General features: G+C 40.6%; 1 protein-coding gene across 7 annotated transcripts in view; it reads left to right on the top strand.

The window, feature by feature from the left end:
• LOC105491688 (glucosidase alpha, neutral C) overlaps window positions 1-26,518 on the top strand; it is a 96,238-nt gene that overhangs the window by 1,647 nt on the left and 68,073 nt on the right. For 4 of the 7 annotated variants that reach the window (XM_071067031.1, XM_071067030.1, XM_071067032.1 and 1 more), the window contains 4 exons: window positions 1,725-1,787; window positions 3,722-3,830; window positions 13,114-13,241; window positions 24,315-24,497. In XM_071067031.1, the coding sequence (XP_070923132.1) occupies window positions 1,725-1,787; window positions 3,722-3,830; window positions 13,114-13,241; window positions 24,315-24,497 (483 nt within the window). Of the gene's footprint in view, window positions 1-1,724; window positions 1,788-3,721; window positions 3,831-6,168; window positions 6,386-8,980; window positions 13,091-13,113; window positions 13,242-24,314; window positions 24,498-26,518 lie in introns of those variants that run through there. The other 3 variants (XR_011606129.1, XM_011758275.3, XM_071067033.1) reach the window with 3 other exon arrangements.

The raw sequence follows: 26,518 nt of genomic DNA, 5'->3' as shown, positions 1-26,518 counted from the left end.
ACTCTAACACATGAATTTCAGGCATGTTGCTTTCCAAGTTCAACTATAACCACTCCCTTCCTATGTCATCCCAGAGTTAATTCTTCAAAGCTGTAAAAAGGAAACAAAAGATTCTCCAATCTTTGTACACTTGATTAAAATAAACTGGGCCGGGTCGCTCATGCCTGTAATCCCAGCACTTTGGGAGTGTAGGTGGGCAGATTGCTTGAACCCAGGAGTTCAAGACCAGTCTGGGCAACATGGTGAATCCCTGTCTCTACAAAAAATTTTAAAGTTAGCCAGACATGGTGATGTGGGCCTGTAGTCTCAGCTACTCAAGAGGCTGCGGCAGGAGGATAGCCTGAGCCCAGGAGGCGGTGGTTGCAGCAAGCCAAGATCGTGCCACTTCACTCCAACCAAGGCAGCAGAGCGAGATCCTGTCTCAAAAAAATTTTTTTAATAAATTAAAATAAACAGACAGAGGGCCGGGCGCGGTGGCTCAAGCCTGTAATCCCAGCACTTTGGGAGGCCGAGACGGGTGGATCACGAGGTCAGGAGATCGAGACTATCCTGGCTAACACGGTGAAACCCCGTCTCTACTAAAAAATACAAAAAACTAGCCGGGCGAGGTGGCGGGCGCCTGTAGTCCCAGCTACTCGGGAGGCTGAGGCAGGAGAATGGCGTGAACCCGGGAGGCGGAGCTTGCAGTGAGCTGAGATCCGGCCACTGCACTCCAGCCTGGGCGACAGAGCGAGACTCCGTCTCAAAAAAAATAAATAAATAAAATAAAATAAAATAAACAGACAAAGACTGAGTTCAGTGGAGGACAAACAGTTTTTTAGTATGGCCGAGTATATATGCCTGGGCTTGTTTTCATAATATTTGGACATTTGTGTTCAGTGATAGCTTTCTACGTAATCATGGACATGCTGACTACAGATGCATTCAGCCACACCGGTGCATGAAAGCCAGTGTTATTTTTTCTTCTCATTATAATCTGTAGTTGTTTTAATCAGATGGAGGCTAGTTTAAATACATATACTCAAACTGCAGTATACACATACATCTCATTCATGTTTTATTCCAGAGAGAGCTCTTCTGGAAACTTGGTTTTAAAAAACATGGCCCCTAGATTGTCACCTCATCTTAAAAAGCAAGAAATTCCCCTTCTATGTCTGTTCTGTTCTTATTCTAGCACCTTGCACCTCTATTAAAGCATTTGTCAGCTTGTATTGTGATTGTTGGTAAAACCCTTACTGACAGCTTGAACACAGTCCATATCTTCCTCAGAGCCCAGCACCCAGGAAGAATGTTCTGAAAATATTTTGTTGAATAAATCTGTGGGTGGGTTATGGTTGTTAGTTTGTCTGGTTTGTTGGTTTTGGTTTGTTCGTTTTGGCATGCTGTTTTGGTTTTGCTCCTTCAGATTTTACTTTTGCAGTCATAACCTTCAGTCATTATTTCCAAAGAATATGTCCTCTTAAGTGACAGTGATCTTTTCCCATTACTTTCGGAGTGATCCCAGAACCTGATCTTTTGTTGTTTACCTCAGAGGATTTACAAAAGGCTATTGTTCTGCAGCATAATGTGCTATTATGTTATACTATGGCCGTGACACAATTTTGCATTGCAGAATAGACTCCAAAGGTTTATTTTGCATGTTCATACTGTAGTTAGAGAAGGTACAAAAATTGGACTCACAAGCCCTGTGTAAAATAAATTTCTCAAAATGTCTTTTTATTTAGCGTTGAAGATGAAGCTGTGGATAAAAACATTTTCAGAGACTGCAACAAGATCGCATTTTACAGGTAAGGAAGATAAATATAGTAACTAGATCAAAACATTTCTTGACAGTAATTTCAAAATTGATACTTATTAAATTTTTGAGAACTGATAGACTTTCCAAGGAAAGGATAATTTAATAATTAAGGAAATCGCCAGACAGGAGACTCACTTTAACTTTATACATTTACTCCTGAAGTATTTAAATTTTTCAGTAAACAGCTATTTTATTTTAAAAGCCAAAATATTTTTAAACTAGTTTTTAAATTTTGATGCTTTGAATAGATACACTTTTACATGGTTCAAAAATAATATGAAGAGGTATACACTGAAAAATGTTACTTCCACTCCTGTCCCATTCTACCCATTCCTCATCTTGTCCCAAATAACCAAATTTCATCATTTCTTATTTATCCTTCTAGTATTTCTTTTTGTAAATACATGTATTTTTATATTATTCCCTTTCTCTTTTGTTATCACCCCTTTCTTATATCAAATAGGTTTTTTTTTTTCCTGTTTTATAGTTTGTTCTGAGGAGGAATTCATATGAGTGCATGGAGATTGCTTCCCCTTTTTACAGCTGCATAATATTCCATGGAGTAGATATACTATTAATATAATGTATTCAGTCTGTCTCTTATTGCTAGACCCTTGGGTTGCTTTTAATCTTTTGCTAAATTAGCACTACCACAATGAAGAACTATACATAGGTCATTTTCTACGCATGCATGTGTATTTATAGGATACATTTCTAGGAGTAGGATTACTGGGTCAAAGAGTAAAGGCATTTGAAATGTGTTAAGTATTGCCAAATTTCCCTCCATAGGAATTATACCATTTGTACTCCTACCACCATTATATAAGATTGCCTGGTCGGGCGAGGTGGCTCACACCTGTAATCCCAGCACTTTGGGAGGCCAAGGCAGGCAGATCACCTGAGGTCGGGAGTTCGAGACCAGCCTGACCAACATGGAGAAACCCCATCTCTACTAAAAATACAAAATTAGCCAGACATGGTGGCGCATACCTCAAAAAATAAATAAATAAAATAAAATGAAGATTTTAAAGGCATATTTTTTGTAGCTCTGGAGAAACAGGCAATCTTTTTTTTTTTTCTTTGAGATGGAGTTTCACTCTTGTTGCCCAGGCTGGAGTGCAGTGGCACAATCACTGCCCACTGCAACCTCCACCACCTGGGTTCAAGTGATTCTCCTGCCTCAGCCTCCCGAGTAGCTGGGATTACAGACATGCGCCACCACGCCTGGCTAATTTTTTGTGTTTTTAGTAGAGAGGGGGTGTCACCATGTTGGTCAGGCTGGTCTTGAACTCCTGACCTCAGATGATCCACCCACCTTAGCCTCCCAAAGTACTGGGATTATAGGCATGAGCCACCACACCCGGCTGAATCTTCATTTTAAAAAAAAGTATGTGATCTTGAAACTGAAATTATCAAAAATTGTATTATACAGTATAGCTTTCTAACGTATTCACTCTCTGTTCAATAGGAAGAAAAGCGTATTATTTTAATTCTGAACAGGTATCTAGAGGGAAGTGTACAGTGAATGCCTGGTAACCTTGTTAAACGACTAGATTCTATTGAATTTCCACTAGAAATTATTTAGTTACTATTAAAGTCCATTTTATGGAAAGAGGGAGGGAAATTAACAAGCTCACAAATGTCATCTATGAAAATTATCCCACCATCTCAAGAAAGGAGACAAGATGTCATCCTTTGAGCAGCATTATATTAATCAATTTTATTAGTGTTCTTACTAATACTCATTAGCACTCTAATAATAAAGTTCTTGATTAGCACTTTATTATAGTACTAATGCTGTTTGTGCCCTGAAATTCCCTGAATATCATAGTGAATTTTAATGACTTCCACATGATAATATAGTCTGTTGGATACTGGCAATCACAAATAATTATCAAGCATCTGCATACTCCTTATCTATAGGCGTCAGAAACAGTGGCTTTCCAAGAAGTCCGCCTATCAGGCATTACTGGACTCAGTCACAACAGATGAAGACAGCACCAGGTTCCAAATCATCAATGAAGCAAGTAAGGTGAGATGGAAGTATTTTCTACAGAGAATAATTTATTTCTGTATTTATTGGGGCTGAATGAAGTAAATTTCCACAAAAGCCAATTGAAGCTATGTAGCTTCAAAAATAAACCTCATTAGAAAAGGAATATTGGCCTTTTAGTGATTAGTGGCTCATGCCTGTAATCCCAGCATTCTGGGAGGCAGAGGCGGGCAGATTGCTTGAGCCCAGGAGTTCAAGACCAGCCTGGGTAACATGGCGAAAACCCATCTCTGCAAAAAGTACAAAAAATTAGCCAGGCACAGTCGTGCGTGCCTGTAGTCCCAGCTCACTGTTTACTCAGGAAGCTGAGATGGGAGGATCTCTTGAGCCTGGGAAGTAGAGGCTGCAGTGAGCCATGAGAGTGCTGCTGCACTTCAGCCTGGGTGACACAGCGAGACCCTCCCTCAAAAAAGAAAGAAAAAATGAGTGTCATCTTTTCATATCTCTAGTAATAATACTGTAATAGTTATATTAGTATCAGTATGTAGATTGCCTGTGTATCAGATGTTTTCCTAAATGTCTTACAGATGTTATTTCCTTTTTATTAGTCTTCATAACACATCTAAGAGGTACATTATATTTTCCCAGTTTTCAGATAAGGAAAATGAAGTCTAGAAAATCCCTTGCCCAGAGTCTCACATTTAGTAACCAAAATTTTCTCCTACATCTGTCAGACGCTATCACCCATGTGCTTTCTAACACTATTACACAATGCCCAGTTGCATGTGTAGCCTGAGCAAGGTACAAATTTAGGGTATGTCCAAACCTCAAAATGCAGGTGGGCCAGGGGGAACAGGGGACAGGCAAAAGGACTATGCAGTTGAAAACCCAAGTAACAAGTGTTCCCTTACCTGAGCTGCTTCACTAGAGGTTACTATAGTTTTTGCCTAGTGAGAGGGTTAGGGAAGTATATCTTAAGTGCTTTCTCTCACCCATGAAGTTGTCATGTTACTTTAGATGGGCCAGTCATAGAGGAAGCACTATGGACTGTGCTAGGACGTGTGACTCTTCACTACTACCTGATGCCCTCAACCTGACCCTCACTTTCAGATCCGCCCTGCATTCTAAAGGCATCCTAGGTTTCTAAGTCCTCTGAGACCTATCTGACTTAACTGGTAATTCATATCACTGAAAGACAGTTAAGGCCATTAGGTGTGGGTCCCCTAACTGCTTGGATAATAACTGCACCAACTCACTAACAAGTCCTGGTTCTGGGAAGCTGATGTTCATGGCAAAGCTGTGAACCATGTGACTACCGTAGTTCCTGCCCTGCAGCGCTCTGCTGACGTTAGTGGGTTCTCCATAATAATTGTAAGGCCTTTAATTTAGAAATGGGTCCAAACTTTATTCCCAAACAGAAAGAACAATTGTACAGTGAGGAAAACTACCTTCATTATGGAGTTTTAGAGATTTTAGTCATATGGAGTCTTCTTTCATAACTTTCTTGCCCAAATTCAAAATATGAGCTAGAATCATATCAATAGTTTTGTGTTCTCTATCCCCATCCCCTGTCCTCAACTTCTACAACATAGTTGTTATGGCAGTACATGTAGCCCATCTCTCTTAGCTGCACAGATGGGGCAGTTAGCCTTTCTCCAAAACCTAGTGCTAATTCTTACACCACCCATCTTTCTGGAGTAATTTTCCTCCTTGCCTCGTATCTTTGATACATTCGAGTTCTCAGCTTATGGAACCCCCAAAGCCATAGGTCATCTAATGCTGATTCAGGTCTCCCTTTATGTTCTTATTTATACATGTTGTTTATATATCCTTTTGTAGCCTAGTTTAATAGCCGTTCATGGGGGAAAAAAATGGGACCGCAGTAATTTCCGTCTTGGAGAGCCAACCACTGTTTGCGTGTGGTCTAATAGCCTGACACCCGGCCAAACCACTCTATTCAGGGTCAGCAGAAGCAATCGGCTCCAGGAAATGCATCAAGTCCACCAGAGGCCTTCCAGGAGTCTTTAGGCCTTAACCAGATGTCAAGAATTTCCTGTTGCATTTTTCTTGTCATTGTCTCATTCTCTTTCCTGTTTCCATTGTGTCTAACTTGAGAGAGTTGTAGCTGTCCATAGTCAGAGCAAGAATCCCTGTGCATCCTTGAGGATGCTTAGTATGTTGAGCACCTGGTCATGAAGACATGCTGAGGTAAAGTAAATGAGGCAAAATCACCCTGAATATCAGTGGTGAGCCAAAATGAAAATTCTCAACACAGCGTGATACCAGTTTGCAGTGGACACCCACATATGCCATTTTACATTACTGTAGATCAGTTTTTTTTTTAGATCCTGAAAAAGTGAGGGACAATGCTGTTCAGGTCAGGTGCCGGGACCAGAGCCCAGCAACTCTGGATGCCTTCAAAGGCAAAGAAACCACAGTCCAGGAGGAGCCACAGGATCTCAGCACAAGACAGCACCTGGCTCAAAAGGAAGCTGAGGAGCCTGATAAACAAGGACAAATTACCTGGGACATCAGCAACGTAGCTCCCAAGACCGAGAACTTTGAGGACCTCTTGGAACAGACTCCATGCTCAGGTATTAGAAATTTTGGAACCACATGAGGAATCTGCATGCACCGATCTCAGGCAAATGTATGCAAATATATATTTCGGGAGATCACCCTGAAATTCTGCACTGAACTCCATTTTAATGTCCTCCTTGTCATGTGGTGTTGAGATGACTAGTAGGTACATAAGGTTTCATGCCCTCTGTCAGTCTGTTAGGGACAACAGCGGTGATGGTGATCGCTAATGTTGCCTGCATCTTGTATGCAACTCATTGCATAGTGAAAGAGCCTCTTTTACACCAGGTGTGGTGTCTCACACCTATAATCTCAGCACTTTGGGAGGCCAAAGCAGGCAGATTGCTTGAGGCCAGGAGTTCAAGACCAGCTATGGCCAACGTGGCAAAACCCTGTCTCTACTAAAAATACACAAATTAGCCAGGCATGGTGATGCATGCCTGTAATCTCAGCTACTCCAAAGGCTGAGACATGAGAATTGCTTGACCCTGGGAGGCAGAGGTTGCAGTGAGCCAAGATTGTGCCACTGCACTGCAGCCTGGGCAACACAGTGAGACACTGTCCAAAAGAAGTTGACCTAAAATATGGCAAAGACAGCATGAAAAAAGAAAAAATTAGGCCAAGTGCAGTGGCTCACACCTGTGATCCCAGCACTGTGGAAGGCCAGGGTGGGCAGATCACGAGGTCAGGAGTTCAAGACCAGCCTGACCAACATGGTAAGACCCATCTCTACTAAAAAATACAAAACTTAGCCAGGCATGGTGGCGTGTGCCCATAGTCCCAGCTACTCAGGAGACTGAGGCAGGAGAATCACTTCTCACACACACACACATAAAAACAAAAATACAAAAATTAGCTGGATATGGTGGCACATGCCTGTAGTCCCAGCTACTTGGGAGGCTGAGGCAGGAGAATTGCTTGAACCTGGGAGTCAGAGGTTGTATTGAGCCAAGATTATGCCACTGCACTGCAGCCTGGGCAACACAGTGAGACTCTGTCTCCAAAAAAAATTTTGTTTTAAGAATAACAAAGAACTTCTGTTAAAAGTGGTTTCTGGGATGAGATGGGTGTTTCAAGGAGATTGCACGTTAAGATATGGTATGCGTATGATCTGAAGTTTTAAAATAAGCTGGATACATCCATTTATTCAGAATGATAGCTTTTTATTTCAGGTTGAGAGGGACAGCCCAGAGTCTAAGAGGATCGTATTCAGCTCACAGCTGCAGTTCTCAAATTGCACTGATCAGGCGGATTCTGACAAATCCAACACTCTTGGTGCCTGCCTGCCCCTACACCTTTAAAACCCTTAAAGCAGTAACTTTAGAGTTGTCAAGATTTGTTAATTGTTGAATTTCTTCCTCTCAATTCCCTTCCCCAATCTGCTCCTTAATAAACAACCAGGAAGCAGAACCAAGCTTCATTCAACATTGTGTTAGGCTGCCATAACTAAATACCACAGGCTGGGCAACTTAAACAACAGATGTTTATTTCTTGCAGTTTTGAAGGCTGTAAATTCCAAGATCAAAGTGCCAGCAGCTTCACTGTCTGGTGAGGGCTCTCTTCTTGCTTTGTAGATGGCTCCCTTCTTGTGCCCTCACATAGTGGAGAGAGAGTGTGTACACAAGCTCTCTGGTCTTTTCTTTTTTCTTTTTTTTTTTTTTTTGAGACGGAGTCTTGCTGTGTCGCCCAGGCTGGAGTGCAGTGGCGCGATCTCAGTTCACTACAAGCTCCGCCTCCCGGGTTCACTCCATTCTCCTGCCTCAGCCTCCCAAATAGCTGGACTACAGGCACCTGCCACCACACCCAGCTAATGTTTTGTATTTTTAGTAGAGATGGGGTTTCACCGTGTTAGCCAGGATGGGTCTCGATCTCCTGACCTCGTGATCCACCCGCCTCAGCCTCCCAAAAGTGCTGGGATTACAGGCGTGAGCCACTGCGCCCAGCTCTGGTCTTTTCTTATGAGGGCACTAATCCATTCCTGAGGACTTCTTCAACCTCGTGACCTCATCTAAACCTAATTACCTCCCAAGGGCTTCATCTCTGTATACCATCATATTGTAGGTTGGGGCTTTAATAGCAAATTTTGGGAAGACACCAGTCCATAGCAAATGTGATGTTCCTAGGACATTTATCTGTTACAAAACAAGCTGGAATGTTGACCTGTGTGTTGTCACAAGGTCAGAACATCCAGGCTTTGGAGAAAAACTGGTTGCAGGTTCACATGCGTAAGTTTTCTCACATGGGGTCCTAATATAGTGTTGTGCTTATTCCTGATGACAGAATAATCAGGTAGATATTTAGTAAAGAAGCTTCCAGAAAATAAAAAGAAAGTGATCAGGAAAGTGTTGACTGCTTTTGTAGAACTCAGTTGTTTTCTTTTTTTTCCTACTACTCTCAGTTTTCTATCTTCAGTGAAAATTTGGTTTGGATTGAGAAAGAGACATCTAGTCTTGTGATCTAGGCAAAGGAAAATGTATGCTGTCTTGTGAGTCTAGCTTAAAAAGCATTGCTAGCAAGGATGTCTGGAGGAATCTACTTTATATTGCTAATTATGATGATTTCTGATGATATAGGTGACCATTTGGCAACATGTTTATTTTCTTTTGCAGCCAGTTTTCAAGGTTTCACCAGAGACAGCACTTCCAGCAGCTTCTCCAAGGATGCAGGAATATCTCCGAGCATCTCTGTGAAGTTACCCCTTGCCTCTTCATCTGAGCCTAATGAAAATGAGGCTTTGCCCAACCAGCCACCTTCTCAGCAGATGAGGCACGACTGCCACTTGTTAGCTAGTACTGTGTCTGCAGAAATGGCCAGGAAGAGGCAGCTAATTTGGGAACTGGCCAGACAATCAGAAGCACACCTGGACAGGCTAATTGTCCTTGGGGAACAGGCCAGTACCCAGCGTGAGGTTGCCAGTATTCTTCATAGAAAATCAGTGCTTGCAATAAACCAACTGGCTGCCACTGTGGAAGGGACGATTAGTGCCCTACAGCAATTTGATGAACTATTAGACCATTCTCTGGATCCCGGGAGGTCTTGATCACAGCTGGTAGAGGTGGTCGCTCACTGTTCTAGGTCTTTTAGGTTAACAGTTCTTTATGTAATAGTGAAGAGTCCTGGTGCCTTAGGAAAAGCAAGATCAACCTACCAAGGAGGAGTTGATGGAGTCATAATTTTCCTACTTAACACCCACTTCAAATTTAAATATGTGTTCTAGGGCTGTTCTGTTAACTCTGTTACGGTCTTTACTAATTGTGATTCCCAGTTCTGGGTGAATGAAAAGTTTTTGTTTTAATGTAATTGTGATCAACCCTATGCTTGAAGACATAGACAAAGCTATTTCTACCACCATGATGTTTACAAAATATCTGATATTTTTGCTTATATGGCCATAAAAAAACTAGATTCGTGGATAACAAACCACCAAGTTTTAATTGTTTTTATTTAGTAAGAGAGAAATAAGACAGGAAAAGAGAATTAATACTCTTTTTCCCAGACTGAGAGGTGGGCTTCTAAGTAAAGATATATGAAAAACTGAGTAGAGGCTTGTAGTATTAAAATGAACCTCCAAAATGTATTCTTTTCTCTGAGGATGTATCTCAGCTTCTCTGTGTAATTGGACATTAACACATCTTAAATTTTTTTAAGAGATGGGGTCTCACTGTGTTTTTCAGGGTGGAGTGCAGTGGTTACTCACAGGTGCAGTTAAGGCACACTGTAACCTCAAACTGCTAGGCTTAAGCAATCCTCTTGCCTCAGCCCCACTGAGCAGCTTGGGCTATATGCATGCAGCACCCACTGGCACATCTTAAATATTTCTAAGGGAGCAAAACCCATGCTTTCTCACCTCATTGTAACTATCCATTTAAAATTATTATTTTACATAAATTGATCTGGCTGGAATTGTGTTTAACTACTTATACTATCTAAGGATTCATACTAAATTCTCAATTTAAGCAGTCCAACATCTGTAACTTCTTAGTGTATTTTTTCATTGTCATTTCCAATCATCACTAACAAGAGGAAGAGATTTGGTAGTTTATTTGTATATTATTTACATTTATAAATATCCAGCAGGTCCCAGCAAATAGGAAAGGAGTATCTACAAATGTTTACTATTTTAGGTAGAAGAATATAATAACAGTCATGTCCAGACTTTTTGAAAGAGCAAGGATGTGGTGGAAGGATTGGGAAAGAACTGGCAGTTAAGCCTCAGGGAAGTGGCTTTTGAACTGTCATCCACAGAGCCCTGAGGTTTTGACAGAGGTGCCTTAGGACTCAATACTGGGAAGGCAGGGGACCCTAAGGTGGGACACTGAGCCATTCCCTACTGTCTTTAACCCAAGAGGCTTTACTTATTGGACGTCTGGGAGTCTGGTGATATTAAAAGAAAAAAAAATCTGATAAGAAAAAAAAACACATGAGCTTAGATCATAGGAGGAAGTGCATACTAAGGTCTAAGATAAGTAATGCCTGGACCAACAAAACCATGTTGATGATAATGAGATATAAGAATGAATCTGTTCATTGATTAAAAGGATGAGAAAAAAAGAAGGCCAGGCATGGGTGGCTCATATCTGTAATCCCAGCACTTTGGGAGACTGAGGCAGGAGGATCACTTGAGGTCAGGAGTTTGAGCCAGCCTGGTCAACAGGGTGAAACCCTGTCTCTATTAAAAATACAAAAATTAGCCTGGTGTGGTGGCGTGCACCTGTAATTCCAGCTACTCAGGAGGCCGAGGCACAAGAATTGCTTAAACCCAGGCGGTGGAGGTTGCAGTGAGCCAAAATTGTGCCGCTGCACTCCAACCTGGGCGACAGAACAAGATCCATCTCAAAATAAATAAATAGATAAATTTAAAGAAAGAATGACTCTAAATATTGCTAAATTTCAGAGTGATTTTTGCTAAAATAAGTTTGCTAAATTAAAATTAAAATGAGGATGAATCTGATTTATACATGAAGTCATTATAGTGAAAACAGGGTTATTGCTCTCTTTTTTCCCCCTGGGCTGCAGCCTCAAGAACAGAATTACAGATAAGTCTTTGGTTTAAACAAAAATTAGTTGTGTTTTTTTATAGAGAAATCTATTTTACTAAAAATGGGATAATCTCGAGTGAATAACTAGATGTAAATTGTTAATCATATATAGGCAGACAACCTGATTATTGGTTGTCTAAGCCCCCTGCTTAGGATGTTCTTGCCCATTTTTGCCTACTCAAAGTCTTACTAATTCCTAAAGGCCCTGCTTAAATGTCTACTCCTCCAGAGAAACGTCCAGAACTTCTCACCCTACAGTCATCATTAATAACCCCCTTAATCTCTTGCCTTTCTGCTTTAAAACATTGCAGAATGCTCTGTGTTAGCTTTGCATCTCTTTTATCTGCTTCAAATTGCAGCCTCCTCAAAAGTTCAATCATTGCAATAATAGATGCCAAATAAATGTTAATTGAATGGAATTTGAGAGAGCAATGGGAATATATGTTTAAATAGTGAGACAATACATAATCTAACAATTTGAACTTTGTACTTGGACATATTTCCAAATGTGAAAATTCTGATAGTACACTGAAAGTAGCTTAAATATATAAAAGAACATTAAACATGCAAGCAGTAATGGATCACTATTGCATCATAACCCTGCCTTAGAATATCTAGAAAAGGATCCACAGCCATAGCACTGTTTACTCGGTCACTGTTCAGTATCATGTTACAGTTTAACTGCCCTGATTGCTTCCCTGTATTCGCAAGAGGCAAAGTTCCAGTAACATCACCTTTTTGGTGCCGGCTTGATAGTCTCCATACTTCTTATCTTTTACTTGTACCACATTGTATCCATTCTAAGCTGTGTCACACAACTTACCCAGTTTAGCTGTCGTTTAACAGACATAATAACAGTAACAGCACAGGCACCCATTTGTAACCAAAATTTGGCATGGTACTTCATGAAGAAATTGCAATTGACTAGTGCAGCATGGCCCACCAGTTGAAAACCATGGTCTTAAAATATTTTTCTGATCTAGGTGCCTCATTTTGTAACCTGAATCCAGTCATTTCTATTCTCCTAGAGCTGCTGCTTCTGTGTTTTATTTTTTAAGTTCTGTATTATCTTCAGGGTTCTACATTGTTTCTGTGTCCCATTGTAGGCAGAATTTTACCTACGTTCCCCAGCCTCTTATAAAAGTTCCCTGGGTCTATTCCCAGCTGTGAGCCAATCAATTCCAGTTTTAGAGCAGCAAGCCTCATTTCATCCACCACTAGAGAACTCCAATAATCATTTTATTTTCTACTCTTTTCTCTTCTGTAGCCTGCCACCCTTCATCTTTCATCCGGCTGGAATCTAGTTACTCTGCTTATAACACCCAAAGTCTTATTCTTAACATATCTGTAGTTTATCATAGATACAGTAGCCACATGTCCCAATCTTCCAAGGCAAGTTTCAGTTTATGCCTGTCTTTCCGTGTAATTATTAATAGAGACTCCTTTCACTCTAAAGATCCTGGTTTGGACAACTATGTGTTCACCAGCCACAGAACACATAGAAGATATTTCTTGCTGCTATACAGCTATATCCAAGCAAATACATACATGAACTGGGAGCTTTTCTTTTAAATTACCATTGTTCTCCAATTTGCTTGGCCTATTGTAATTTAAACAAATACTTTTCTAATTATTGTAATTTGTGCAAAATTGGCCATCACTTGGGTAACCTGTTGAAGGTAATCTCTTGAATCTGTTTCCAGGTTACTCTCCTGGCTGAAATTTATGGTATAGAAGGAAACATTTTCAGGCTTAAAATTAATGAAGAGACTCCTCTAAAACCCAGGTTTGAAGTTCCTGATGTCCTCACAAGAAAGCCAAGCACTGTAAGGTAAGCCAAGGAGTGAGGTATCTTAGAGACGCACCTGATATATTCTTTTATCATATCTTGAGTAGTAAATTTTGTTATGTGCACCTCTTATTTTGACTGTTCAAAACTACAGTCATTTACAGAGTTATAGGTTGGTGCAAAAGTAATTGTGGTTTTTGCCATTACTTTTAATGTATTCAGTTATTTGGGGATAAGTCTATCCATTTTACTTATCCATTCTGTTTTTTCTTCATCCACCATTTGATTTGTCAGGACTTATTTAACGGGGAGAAGCAGAACTTTCATCCCTGCTCTCCTTCTCACAAAGAAAGTGGTTTTATTAGCCAGACTATGGGAGCAAGTAGAAGGAAAGCTACTTAATTTACTCACTCAGATTAGCAGCAGGGCTCCAGAGATCTAATACACTAGCCAAACTCCCGTGCTTACAGTAATTTGTACAGTTGGACATACTCACTTTTAATTAAGGTTATTCTCAGAAGTCTAACATGTAATTTTACTTAGAGTCAAGGTAAATTAATAATCAGTGTCTAGGTGAAAAACAATCTTTGGGGACTAAAGCATTTTCAAGTACCTGCAAAACCTTCATCTGTTCTCATAACACTTTCCAGTGATATTTCAACTCCGTTTTGCTGGTTGGTTTCCATTATATTTTCATATTATTTTACCAAAGGAATATAAGATTATGCCAGATGCTTTCATTTTTACTATATCATCACTGTAGTTTTATGTAAATTATTTTTTCCATGAAAACCTTATAAAAGACCAATACAGGGGGGTCACCAAGATGGCTGAATAGGAACAGCTCCAGGCTACAGCTCCCAGCATGAGTGACACAGAAGACGGGTGATTTCTGCATTTCCAACTGAAGTACCGGGTTCATCTCACTGGGGCATGTCGGACAGTGGGTGCAGGACAGTGAGTGCAGCCCACTGAGCGAGAGCTGAAGCAGGGCGAGGCATCACCTCACCCAGGAAGCGCAAGAGCTAAGGAAATTCCCTTTCTTAGCCAAGGGAAACCATGACACACAGCACCTGGAAAATCAGGTCACTCCCACCCTAATACTGCGCTTTTCCAAGGGTCTTAGCAAACAGCATACCAGGAGATTATATCCCGCGCCTGGCTCGGAGGGTCCCACACACACAGGGCCTCCCTCATTGCTAGCACAGCAGTCTGAGATCTAACGGTAAGGCGGCAGTGAGGCTGTGGGAGGGGCGCCCGCCATTGCTGAGGCTTGAGTAGGTAAACAAAGTGTCTGGGAAGCTCAAACTGGGTGGAGCCCACCACAGCTCAAGGAGGCCTGCCTGCCTCTGTAGACTCCACCTCTGGGGACAGGGCATAGCCAAACAAAAGGCAGCAGAAACCTCTGCAGATTTAAATGTCCTTGTCTGACAGCTTTGAAGAGAGTAGTGGTTCTCCCAGCATGGAGTTTGAGATCTGAGAACGGATAGACTGCCTCCTCAAGTGGGTCCCAGACCCCTAAGTAGCCTAACTGGGAGGCAACCCCCAGCAGGGGCATACTGACACCTCACACAGCCGGGTGCCCATCTGAGACAAAGCTTCCAGAGGAATGATCAGGCAGCAACATTTGCTGTTCAGCAGTATTCACTCTTCTGCAGTCTCTGCTGCTGATACCCAGGCAAACAGGGTCTGGAGTGGACCTCCAGCAAAAGACCTGCAGCTGAGATTCCTGACTGTTAGAAGGAAAACTAACAAACAGAAAGGACATCCACACCAAAACCCCATCTGTACGTCACCATCATCAAAGACCAAAGGTAGATAAAACCACAAAGATGGGGAAAAAACAGAGCACAAAAGCTGAAAATTCTAAAAATCAGAGCGCCTCTCCCCCTCCAAAGGAACACAGCTCCTCTCCAGCAACGGAACAAAGCTGGACAGAGAGTGACATTGATGAATTGAGAGAAGAAGGCTTCAGATGATCAAACTTCTCCCAGCTAAAGGAGGAAGTTCAAACCCATCGCAAAGAAGCTAAAAAACTTGAAAAAAGATAAGACAAATGGCAGACTAGAATAACCAATGTAGAGAAGTCCTTAAATGACCTGATAGAACTGAAAACCATGGCACAAGAACTATGTGACAAATGCACAAGCTTCAGTAACCGATTCAATCAACTGGAAGAAGGGGTATTAGTAGTTGAAGATCACATGAATGAAATGAAGCGAGAAGAGAAGTTTAGAGAGAAGACAGTAAAAAGAAATAAACAAAGCCTCCAAGAAATATGGGACTATGTGAAAAGACCAAATCTACGTCTGATTGCTGTACCTGAAAGTGACAGAATGGAACCAAGTTGGAAAACACTCTGCAGAATATTATCCAGGAGAACTTCCCCAACCTAGCAAGGCAGGCCAACATTCAAATTCAGGAAATACAGAGAACACCACAAAGATAATCCTCAAGAAGAGCAACTCCAAGACACATAATTGTCAGATTCACCAAAGTTGAAATGAAGAAAAAAACGTTAAGGGCAGCCATAGAGAAAGGTCAGGTTACCCACAAAGGGAAGCCCATCAGACTAACAGTGAATCTCTTGGCAGAAACTCTAAAAGCCAGAAGAGAGTGGGGGCCAATATTCAACCTTCTTAAAGAAAAGAATTTTCAACCCAGAATTTCATATCCAGCCAAACTAAGTTTCATAAGTGAAGGAGAAATAAAATCCTTTACAGGCAAGCAAATGCTGAGAGATTTTGTCACCACCAGGCCTGCCCTACAAGAGCTCCTGAAGGAAGCACTAAACATGGAAAGGAACAACCGGTACCAGCCACTGCAAAGACATGCCAAAATGTAAAGACTATCCAGTTAGGAAGAAACTGCATCAACTAACTAGCAAAATAACCAGCTAACATCATAAAGACAGGATCAGATTCACACATAACAATATTAACCTTGAATGTAAATGGGCTAAATGCTCCAATTAAAAAACACAGACTGACAAATTGGATAAAGAGTCAAGACCCATCAGTGTGCTGTATTCAAGACACCGATCTCACGTGCAGAGACACACATAGGCTCAAAATAAAGGGAATGGAGGAAGATCTGCCAAGCAAATGGAAAACAAAAAAAGGCAGGGGTTGCAATCCTAGTCTCTGACAACACAGACTTTAAACCAACAAAGATCAAAAGAGACAAAGAAGGCCACTACATAATGGTAAAGGAATCAATTCAACAAGAAGAGCTAACTATCCTAAATATTTATGTACCCAATACAGGAGCACCCAGATTCATAAAGCAAGTCCTTAGAGACTTATAAAGGGACTTAGACTCCCACACAATAATAGTGGGAGACTTTAACACCCCACTGTCAACATTAGACAAATCAACAAGACAGAAAGTTAACAAGGATATCCAGAAATTGAACTCAGCTCTGCACCAAGCGGACCTAATAGACATCTAGAGAACTCTCCACCCCAAATCAACAGAATATACATTCTTCTCAGCACCACATTGCACTTATTCCAAAATTGACCACAGAGTTGGAAGTAAAGCACTCCTCAGGGAATGTAAAAGAACAGAAATTGTAACAAACTGTCTCTCAGACCACAGTGCTATCAAACTAGAACTCAGGATTAAGAAACTCACTCAAAACCACTCAACTACATGGAAACTGAACAACCCTCTCCTGAATTACTACTGGGTACATAATGAAATGAAGTCAGAAATAAAGATGTTCTTTGAAACCAGTGAGAATAAAGATACAATGTATCAGAATCTCTGGGACACATTTAAAGCAGTATGTAGAGGGAAATTTACAGCACTAAACACCCACAAGAGAAAGCAGGAAAGATCTAAAATTGACTCCCTAACATCACAATTAAAAGAACTAGAGAAGCAAGTGCAAACACATTAAAAAGCTAGCAGAAGGCAAGAAGTAACTAAGATCAGAGCAGAACTAAAGGAGATAGAGACACAAAAAACCCTTCAAAAAATCAATGAATCCAGGATCTGGTTTTTTTTGAAGAGATCAACAAACTTGATAGACTGCTAGCAAGACTAATAAAGAAGGAAAGAGAGAAGAATCAAATAGACGCAATAAAAAATGATAAAGTGGATATCACCACCGACCCCACAGAAATACAAGCTACCATCAGAGAATACTATAAACACCTCTATGCAAATAAACTAGAAAACCTAAAAGAAATTGATAAATTCCTGTACACGTACACTCTCCAAAGACTAAACCAGAAAGACGTTGAATCCCTGAATAGACCAATAACAGGCTCTGAAATTGAGGCAATAATTAATAGCCTACCAACTAAAAAAAGTCCAGGACCAGACAGATTCATAGCCGAACTCTACCAGAGGTACAAGGAGGAGCTGGTACCATTCCTTCTGAAAGCATTCCAATCAATAGAAAAAGAGGGAATCCTCCCTAACTCATTTTATGAGGCCAACATCATCTTGATACCAAAGCCTGGCAGAGACACAACCAAAAAAGAGAATTTTAGACCAATATCCCTGATGAACATCGATGCAAAACTCCTCAGTAAAATACTGGCAAACTGAATCCAGCAGCACATCAAAAAGCTTATCCACCATGATCAAGTGGGCTTCATCCCTGGGATGCAAGGCTGGTTCAACATACACAAATCAATAAATGTAATCCAGCATGTAAACAGAACCAAAGACAAAAACCACTTGATTATCTCAATAGATGCAGAAAAGGCCTTTGACAAAATTCAATAGCCCTTTATGCTAAAAACTCTCAATAAATTCTGTATTGATGGAACGTATTTCAAAATGATAAGAGCTATTTATGACAAACTCACAGCCAATACCATACTGAATGGGCAAAAACTGGAAGCATTCACTTTGAAAACTGGCACAAGACAGGGATGCCCTCTCTCACCACTCCTATTCAACATAGTGTTGGAAGTTCTGGCCAGGGCAATCAGGCAGAAGAAAGAAATAAAGGGTATTCAATTCAATTAGGAAAAGAGGAATTCAAATTGTCTCTGTTTGCAGATGACATGATTGTATATTTAGAAAACCCCATCGTCTCAGCCCAAAATCTCCCTTAAGTTGATAAGCAACTTCAGCAAAGTCTCAGGATACAAAATCAATGTGCAAAAATCACAAGCATTCCTACACACCAATAACAGACAAACAGCCAAATCATGAGGGAACTCGTATTCACAATTGCTTCAAATAGAATAAAATACCTAGGAATCCAACTTACAAGGAACGTGAAGGACCTCTTCAAGGAGAACCACAAACTGCTGCTCAATGAAATAAAAGAGGACACAAACAAATGGAAGGACATTCCATGCTCATGGATAGGAAGAATCAATATCGTGAAAATAGCCATACTGCCCAAGGTGATTTATAGATTCAATGCCATCCCCAGTAAGCTACCAATGACTTTCTTCACAGAATTGGAAAAAACTACTTTAAAGTTCATATGGAACCAAAAAAGAGCCAACATTGCCAAGACAATCCTGAGCCAAAAGAACAAAGCTGAAGGCATCACACTACCTGACTTCTAACTATACTATAAGGCTACAGTAAGCAAAACAGCATGGTGCTGGTACCAAAACAGAGATATAGACCAATGGAACAGAACAGAGCCCTCAGAAATAATACCACATATCTATAACTATCTGATCTTAGACAAACCTGAGAAAAACAAGAAATGGGGAAAGGATTCCCTATTTAATAAATGGTGCTGGGAAAACTGGCTAGCCATATGTAGAAAGCTGAAATTGGATCCCTTCTTTACACCTTATACAAAAATTAATTAAAGATGGATTAGAGACTCAAATGTCAGACCTAAAACCATAAAAACCCTAGAAGAAAACCTAGGAAATACTGTTCAGGACATAGACATGGGCAAGGACTTCATGTCTAAAACACCAAAAGCAATGTCAACAAAAGCCAAAATTGACAAATGGGATCTAATCAAACTAAAGAGCTTCTGCACAGCAAAAGAAACTACCATCAGAGTGAACAGGCAACCTACAGAACGGGAGAAAATTTTTGCAATCTACGCATCTGACAAAGGGCTAATATCCAGAACCTACAAAGAACTCAAACAAATTTACAAGAAAAAAACAACCCCATCAAAAAGTGGGTGAAGGATATGAAGACACTTCTCAAAAGAAGACATTTATGCAGCCAACAGACACATGAAAAAGTGCTCATCGTCACTCGCCATCAGAAAAATGCAAATCAAAACCACAGTGAGGTACTGCCTCACACCAGTTATAATGGTGATCATTAAAAAGTTGGGAAACAACAGGTGCTGGGAGGATGTGGAGAAATAGGAACACTTTTACACCGTTGGTCAGACTGTAATCTAGTTCAACCATTGTGGAAGACAGTGTGGCAATTCCTCAAGGATCTTGAACTAGAAATACCATTTGACCCAGCCATCCCATTACTGGGTATATACCCAAAGGATTATAAATCATGCTGCTATAAAGACACATGCACACATATGTTTATTGTGGCACTATTCACAATAGCAAAGACTTGGAACCAACCCAAATGTCCATCAGTGACAGATTGGATTAAGAAAATGCGGCACATATACACTATGGAATACTATGCAGTCATAAAAAAGGATGAGTTCATGTCTTTTGTAGGGAAATGGATGCAGCTGGATACCATCATTCTCAGTAAACTGTCACAAGAACAGAAAATCAAACACTGCATGTTCTCACTCATAGGTGGGAATTGAACAATTAGAACACTTGGACACAGGAAGGGGAACATCACACACCAGGGCCTGTTGTGGGGTGGGGGGAGGGGAGAGGGATAGCATTAGGAGAAATACCTTATGTAAATGACAAGTTAATGGGTGCAGCACACCAATGTGGCACAGGTATACATATGTAACCTGCACGTTGTGCACATGTACCCTAGAACTTAAAGTATAATTTAAAAAAAAGTCAATACATTATAATGAGAAATTAATTCATTTATGATAGAATTATCAAAAGTTTAAAATACATCTATTCACTGAGCCACACTATGTGCCAATAACTTAGTAAACATAATTTTTTAAAATTTTATTCTTTGATAGAGACAGAGTCTTGCTGTGTTTCCCCAGCTGGTTTCAAACTCCTGGCCTCAAATGATTCTCCCTCCTCTTCCTCCGACAGTGTTGGGGTTATCAGCATGAGCCACAATGCCTGCCCTGAATAAGAACTTAAAAGAGACTGTTTCTGAAGTCTTTTGCAGTTTGGCAATTGAATCAATGCATACATAAAACCTGGCCACAATATGTTATTTTCTGTTATCCTGAAGAATATACAGCCTTCACAATTTTTACACTTGTGTTCATAAGTAAGTTAATGTGTAATTTTCTCTTTCCATGCTGGCTTTGCCATGATTTAGGGTCCAGGTGATAATTCATTTGGTATGGTAAATATGGTATTAGTTCTGCTTCTGTTCTGACTTCTTTCTGGAGGGCCTTTGGCTACTGTAGGAACTGGAAAGCTAAAAACTACATTTCTTCATTTCCCAGACTCCCTTTTTCTATAGGTTCTGATGTAATTCAGTTTCCACCAGTCAGATGCACTTAAAAAACCTGGATTTCAGAACTGAGTTCCTCTTTTTGCTTATATGGAGTTTGTACCTGTAGAGTGACTCTTAAGGCCATTAGTTAAGGCCATGATTTACTCATCTCTGAATTATAGCTAAGGTGGCATGATCCCAGAGCCCAGCAGTTATCATAGTGACTTCTGATAACTCAAGTTCCTGATTCTAGCTAAGATAGAAGGTCAATTGGCCATACAGTTACACAGTATTGTTCTAGGGGTCATTCCTGGACATGCAGCCTGGAACCTATTACCTCAACCCTTCCCATGATGTCATAAGTAACAGATTATCCATATGAAGTCATTTATTTTCTGCTTAAAATAGCCAGAGTTGTTTTTGTTTTCTACAATAGAGCCTTGGTTGATATAGTAGTTGCTGTTAGAAATGAATATAAGCAATAGCCCCTCAAGGATGGGAATATGAGATTGACTGCCTGACCTAGCTGGATTTGGAGGCAGTGAGGACGTATTTACCAATAGAGGATGGGATACTATTGTTACAGGCTGAATTGTGTTCCCCCAAAATTTCAGGTGTTGAGCCCTAACCTCTAGTACTCAGAATGTGACTGTAATTTGAGATAGGGCCTTTAAAGCACTAAATAAGTTAAAACGGGGTGATTAGGGTAGGCCCTAATCCGTTAAACCTGGTGCCCTTGTGAGAAGTGGAGATTAGGACACAGACGTAGGCACAGAGGGACAACCACGTGAAGATACAGTGAGAGGCAGCCATCTGCAAGCCCAGGAAATAGGCCTCACAAGAAACCCAACTTTCGGACACCTTGATCTTGGACTTCTAGCCTCCAGAATTAAGAGAAAATAAATTTCTGTTGTTCAAGCTACCCAGTTTGTCATATTTTCTTATGGTAGCCCTGCCAAACTAATACAACTAATAATAGACCACAAAATTCTGTGGCAACGTTACTTAAATGACTACTGGTGGTCAACTAAAATAAAGTGGCCCATTGAAAGCAGACCAAGAGGTAGGGCCATACTGCATCATGATTATCATGCAGAATTCAGAGCTCTAAGGTGGCTTGGCTGCTTCAACTTCACTGAAGAGTTTAAAGAAAGAAAACTGTAGTCTCAGGGCTTTAAATTCTTAGCTCAAGGTATTGTCAGAAGATTGATAATTTTCTGTGACAATCCTAAAAGTCCTCTTATCTGCTGTAGCTGCAGGTACATGTAGCTGAAAATCAGAGGCAGAGTTTGATATTGCAGGCTCTGAATTAGGCCATAAGTTGAATTCATAGCCTCATCAGGCCTGTGAATTTCAGGCATTAACTGGAAAAACCTAGAAGTCTTCAAAATTGAATAGCAGGCTGAGTGCAGCAGCTCACACCTATAATCCCAATACTTTGGGAGGCCAAGGCAGGAGGATTGCTTGAGGTCAAGGGTTGTAAACCAGACTGGACAACAAAGTGAGACTGCGTCTCTACAAGAAATTTAAAAATTAACCAGGCATGGTAGCACACACCTGTAGTCCTAGCTACTCAGGAGGCTGTGGTGGAAGGATCACTTGAGCCCCGTGGTTCAAGGCCGCAGTGAACTATGATCACACCACTGCACTCCAGCCTGGCTGATGGAGCAAGACCCTGTCTCTAAAAAAAAATCAAGTTTTTAAAAATTGAATAACAATATTTGGGAAGAGTTGGATAATTCTAAATAGTCAAACCTCAAAATTTCACTAGCCCTCCCATTTCAGCAGAAGCAACCCCTCCTATGAAGGCAGGTGAAACTGATCCTGCCTTGCTTGGATACCCTGTATTGACCTCACCTAAAATATACATGCACAGGGATTCCAGTGCTCCTTGTGCCCAACCCCTACCACCCTTCACTGCCTCCAGACCCACCATCAAAGTCAGATCCCGACATGCCCAGAGAGCCAATTACAGACAAACCCAGGGGGAGAAGGCTTGCATGCCTGAAAAATTGTAAGACTACATAATGGCAAAAAAAAAAAAAACAACTGGGAAATATGCATGGAAATGGTTTCCAAGGAATTCCTAGACCAGAAGGAACTTAATTGTAGATCAGGCTAAATTTATTGACACAGGAACACGTACCAGAGAATGTAGATTTGATATATGCTAGCTTGGGCAGTGAGAATGGCTCTGATTGATGGCTTAGTTGGTTAATTATCATCTGAACTCAGCTATGGATTCTTTTGAGTGAAGCTGAGATATCAGGAATTCCTTGGCATGGTATAGAGGAAATGATCCATAAACTTAGACAGATAAAGATGTTGGAGTGGATTTGTTTCATGCAACCAGCTCATCTAGCCCCTCTGGATTCTGTTCCCCACGAGATCCAGAACATACCCCCTTCACTGAGAAACTGATGAGGGAGTACTTGGAAAGCACTGTAGTGAACATCTTCCTTTTGTGGGCTGGAGATGATGGTGGGAAATGATGCCGTTAAAATGGTCTCCCTGATTTCAGTGGAGATAATGAGACTCCAGGTAGCAGAGGCAGAGTAGAAACATTTAGTTGTCAGAGACAAGGGGAATATAATTCCATTATGTGTGGTAGGGCCCATGTAGTACTCAAAATGGTTTAATGCTTGGGGCAGTAAGCAATTTATGGCGGGGTGCATTAGACTGACAAATATGAACCACAGTCCTACTTAATGGAATAATCAAAAGAACTCTGTCTAGGTTCATTGAACAGTGAGAGACAGCCTCTCAGCCTTCTCCAGAGTTAATTTCCAGATCCGAAGCATCTTGCTTGAAGAGGAGACATAGAATCCATGGAGAAGGACTGAAAAGACGTAATAAGAACCTAAACTGTCTCTTTTTACCTTCCTTAAAGAGTCCTGTGAACATTTACTAGGCACACTGTGCACTGGAGAAAGGGAATTATCTAGCTTTGAGGGATTTTAAGTGCTGTGTTTGAGCTTACATAATTCTTGTGGATCTAAAACATCCTAACAGTGTACCTGTGAAATTGGAGGCTGGTGGGAATCAGGCAATAAATAGGTAAATAAAAATTTGACCCAGTTCCATCTCACTGTGGACCCTATCTGTGTTATTTCCTCGGTTTCTGAGTATGTGATTGGAATGAGAAAGAAAAACAATATTTAGATTTTGCACACCAAAATCTAGAAAGTTACTAGGCATTCCAGACCAAGGTAATGATGATGACGATGATGATAGCTAACATTTATTGTTTTTTTTTTTAATGTGTCTGGCACTGTGTCAAGAGCTTTACACATGTGATCTCATTTAATTCTCTGCAGAAATTTTGTTGTTCCTTTTGTTATTTTTACTTTACAGATAAGGAAACCAAAACCTAGAAAGGTTGGATAACTTTGTTATCCAAAGTTATAAAGTATATGTAGAGTTATGCTCAATTTAAGTTCTTTGGCACCAAAACCAATGCTCTCGTTAACGTTTCTCTATTGCCTTATCTATGGCTATGTCACATGAATAGTGATTTACTAATTAATTACTTGGCAGTACAAATCACATAAGGCCATGTAAACCTATAGCGGCTTGTTTTTCTCTTCCTGCTTTGTTTTCTAGGCTGATTTCATGCTCAGGGGACACAGGGAATCTGATATTGGCAGATGGAAAAGGAGGCCTGAAGTGCCATATCACAGCAAACCCATTCAAGGTAGACTTGGTGTCTGAAGAAGAGGTTGTGATTAGCATAAATTCCCTGGGCCAATTATACTTTGAGCATTTACAGATTCTTCACAAACAAAGGTATTCTTATGCATTACTTGACACATAAAGACCTTAACATAACCTGATTAATGAATATCAGTTGCCTAAACAGATAACATATCACCATAGAAAATTGGTTTGCCTTATTTACTCTAGTTTTGTTTTTTTTTGGTTTTTTTTTGTTTTTTTTTTTTTTTTTTTTTTGAGACGGAGTCTCGCTCTGTCACCCAGGCTGGAGTGCAGTGGCCGGATCTCAGCTCACTGCAAGCTCCGCCTCCCGGGTTCACGCCATTCTCCTGCCTCAGCCTCCCAAGTAGCTGGGACTACAGGCGCCTGCCACCTCACCCGGCTAAGTTTTTGTATTTTTAGTAGAGACAGGGTTTCACTCTAGTATTGTTTTTGAGAAATTTTATCTTTTCACCTGTGAAGGTGAATACAGGCTTTATGACAAAAATAATTCCCAAACTTTTATAAATGTTACACTCTTAACATGTCCTGTGTGTGACTGATGGCATTCTCTACCCTACACACCCTTCTATAAAAGCACCCTGTTGACCCGACAAATGTTAATGTGAACTAGCATACCTTCGTAATTTCACTTCACTCCCTTACAATAACACAGATTACCCTAGACTTGAATAGTTGTCCAGGAATTTTCTGGGACCATCTGCTTGATCAAAGCTGTTTGTGTGGGTGCTCACATGAATTAGGAGGTGGTGGTAAGGAAAAGATTCTTCTTCCGTTCTTACCAATACTGTTTTAAAATCTTAGAGTCTATAGTTCTTTCTATTTTTATCACAATAATAAACATATTATATGGTCTTCAGAAAACATTCAACATTCCTTATTCCAACATAGTGATTTTTCTGAGTTTCAACTCATTTGTATTTTAAAATTTTGATATTAAAAATATCATCTTCTCATCTCAGAACTAATACTTGTTCATCATAGGCAAATTAGAAAATATTGAAAAGAAGAAAATTTAAAATCCCTATAATCTCTCCACCTACTCTGTTAGTGTCTTATGAATATCCAAGTACTTGTTTAACTGAAAAATACTAATCATAGCATAACAAATATCTGTGTACCCACTACCCATGTTCTTTATATTTAAAGCCTTTTTTCTAGCCAGGTGCAGTGGCTCACGCCTGTAATCATAATACTTTGGGAGGCCGAGTTGGGCAAATCAGTTGAGCCCAAGAATTTGAGGTCAGCCTGGGCAACATGGTGAAACCCTGTCCTACAAAAACTACAAAAAAATTAGCTGAGTGTAATAGCATGCGCCTGTAGTCCCAACTACTTGGGAGGCTGAGGTGGGAGGATCACTTGAGCCCAGGAGGTCAAGACTGCAGTGAGCTGTGATTGTGCCACTGCACTCCAGCCTGGGCAACAAAGCGAGATTCTGTCTCAAAACAAACAAAAAAAACCGCTTTTTTTTCTTTTGTAAACCCCCATGATTTTGTTCTGTTTTCTTTTAAACGTTGTTCCTTTCCTATCTAAGTTGATCCTTTTACTTACTTATGTAGAAGAGGCACATGGTACAAAGGAGTGTATATTAATACACATTTCTATATAATAGTAGTAAAGAATCTCCTTCCCCCTTTGTCCTCTAGCGACCCACTTTCCATCCTTGAAAGTAATGTGTTCTGGCCAGGCACGGTGGCTCATGCCTGCAATCCCAGCACTTTGGGAGGCCAAGGCAGGCGGATCACCTGAGGTCAGGAGTTCGAGACCAGCCTGGCCAATATGGTGAAACACTGTCTCTAACTAAAAATACAAAAATTTAGCCAGGTGTAGTAGCGCGTGCCTGTAGTACCAGCTACTCAAGAGGCCGAGGCAGGAGAATCACTTGAACCCGGGAGGCGGAGGTTGCAGTAAGCTGAGAACACGCCACTGCACTCCAGCCTGGGCAACAGAGCAAGACTTTGTCTCAAAGAAAAAGAAAAAAAAGAAAGTAATGTGTTTCCAGTTTTTTTGTGTATCCTTTCAGAAACAATTTATGTATATACATTTTATATATATTCTTTGACTTTTCCTTTCCTGACACAAATGGCGCCACC

This window comes from Macaca nemestrina, chromosome 7, assembly GCF_043159975.1.
Source record: "Macaca nemestrina isolate mMacNem1 chromosome 7, mMacNem.hap1, whole genome shotgun sequence".
Lineage (NCBI taxonomy): Eukaryota > Metazoa > Chordata > Mammalia > Primates > Cercopithecidae > Macaca > Macaca nemestrina.
The sequence above is the reverse complement of the archived record's forward strand: the minus strand, read 5'-3'. Positions and strand labels throughout refer to the sequence as shown.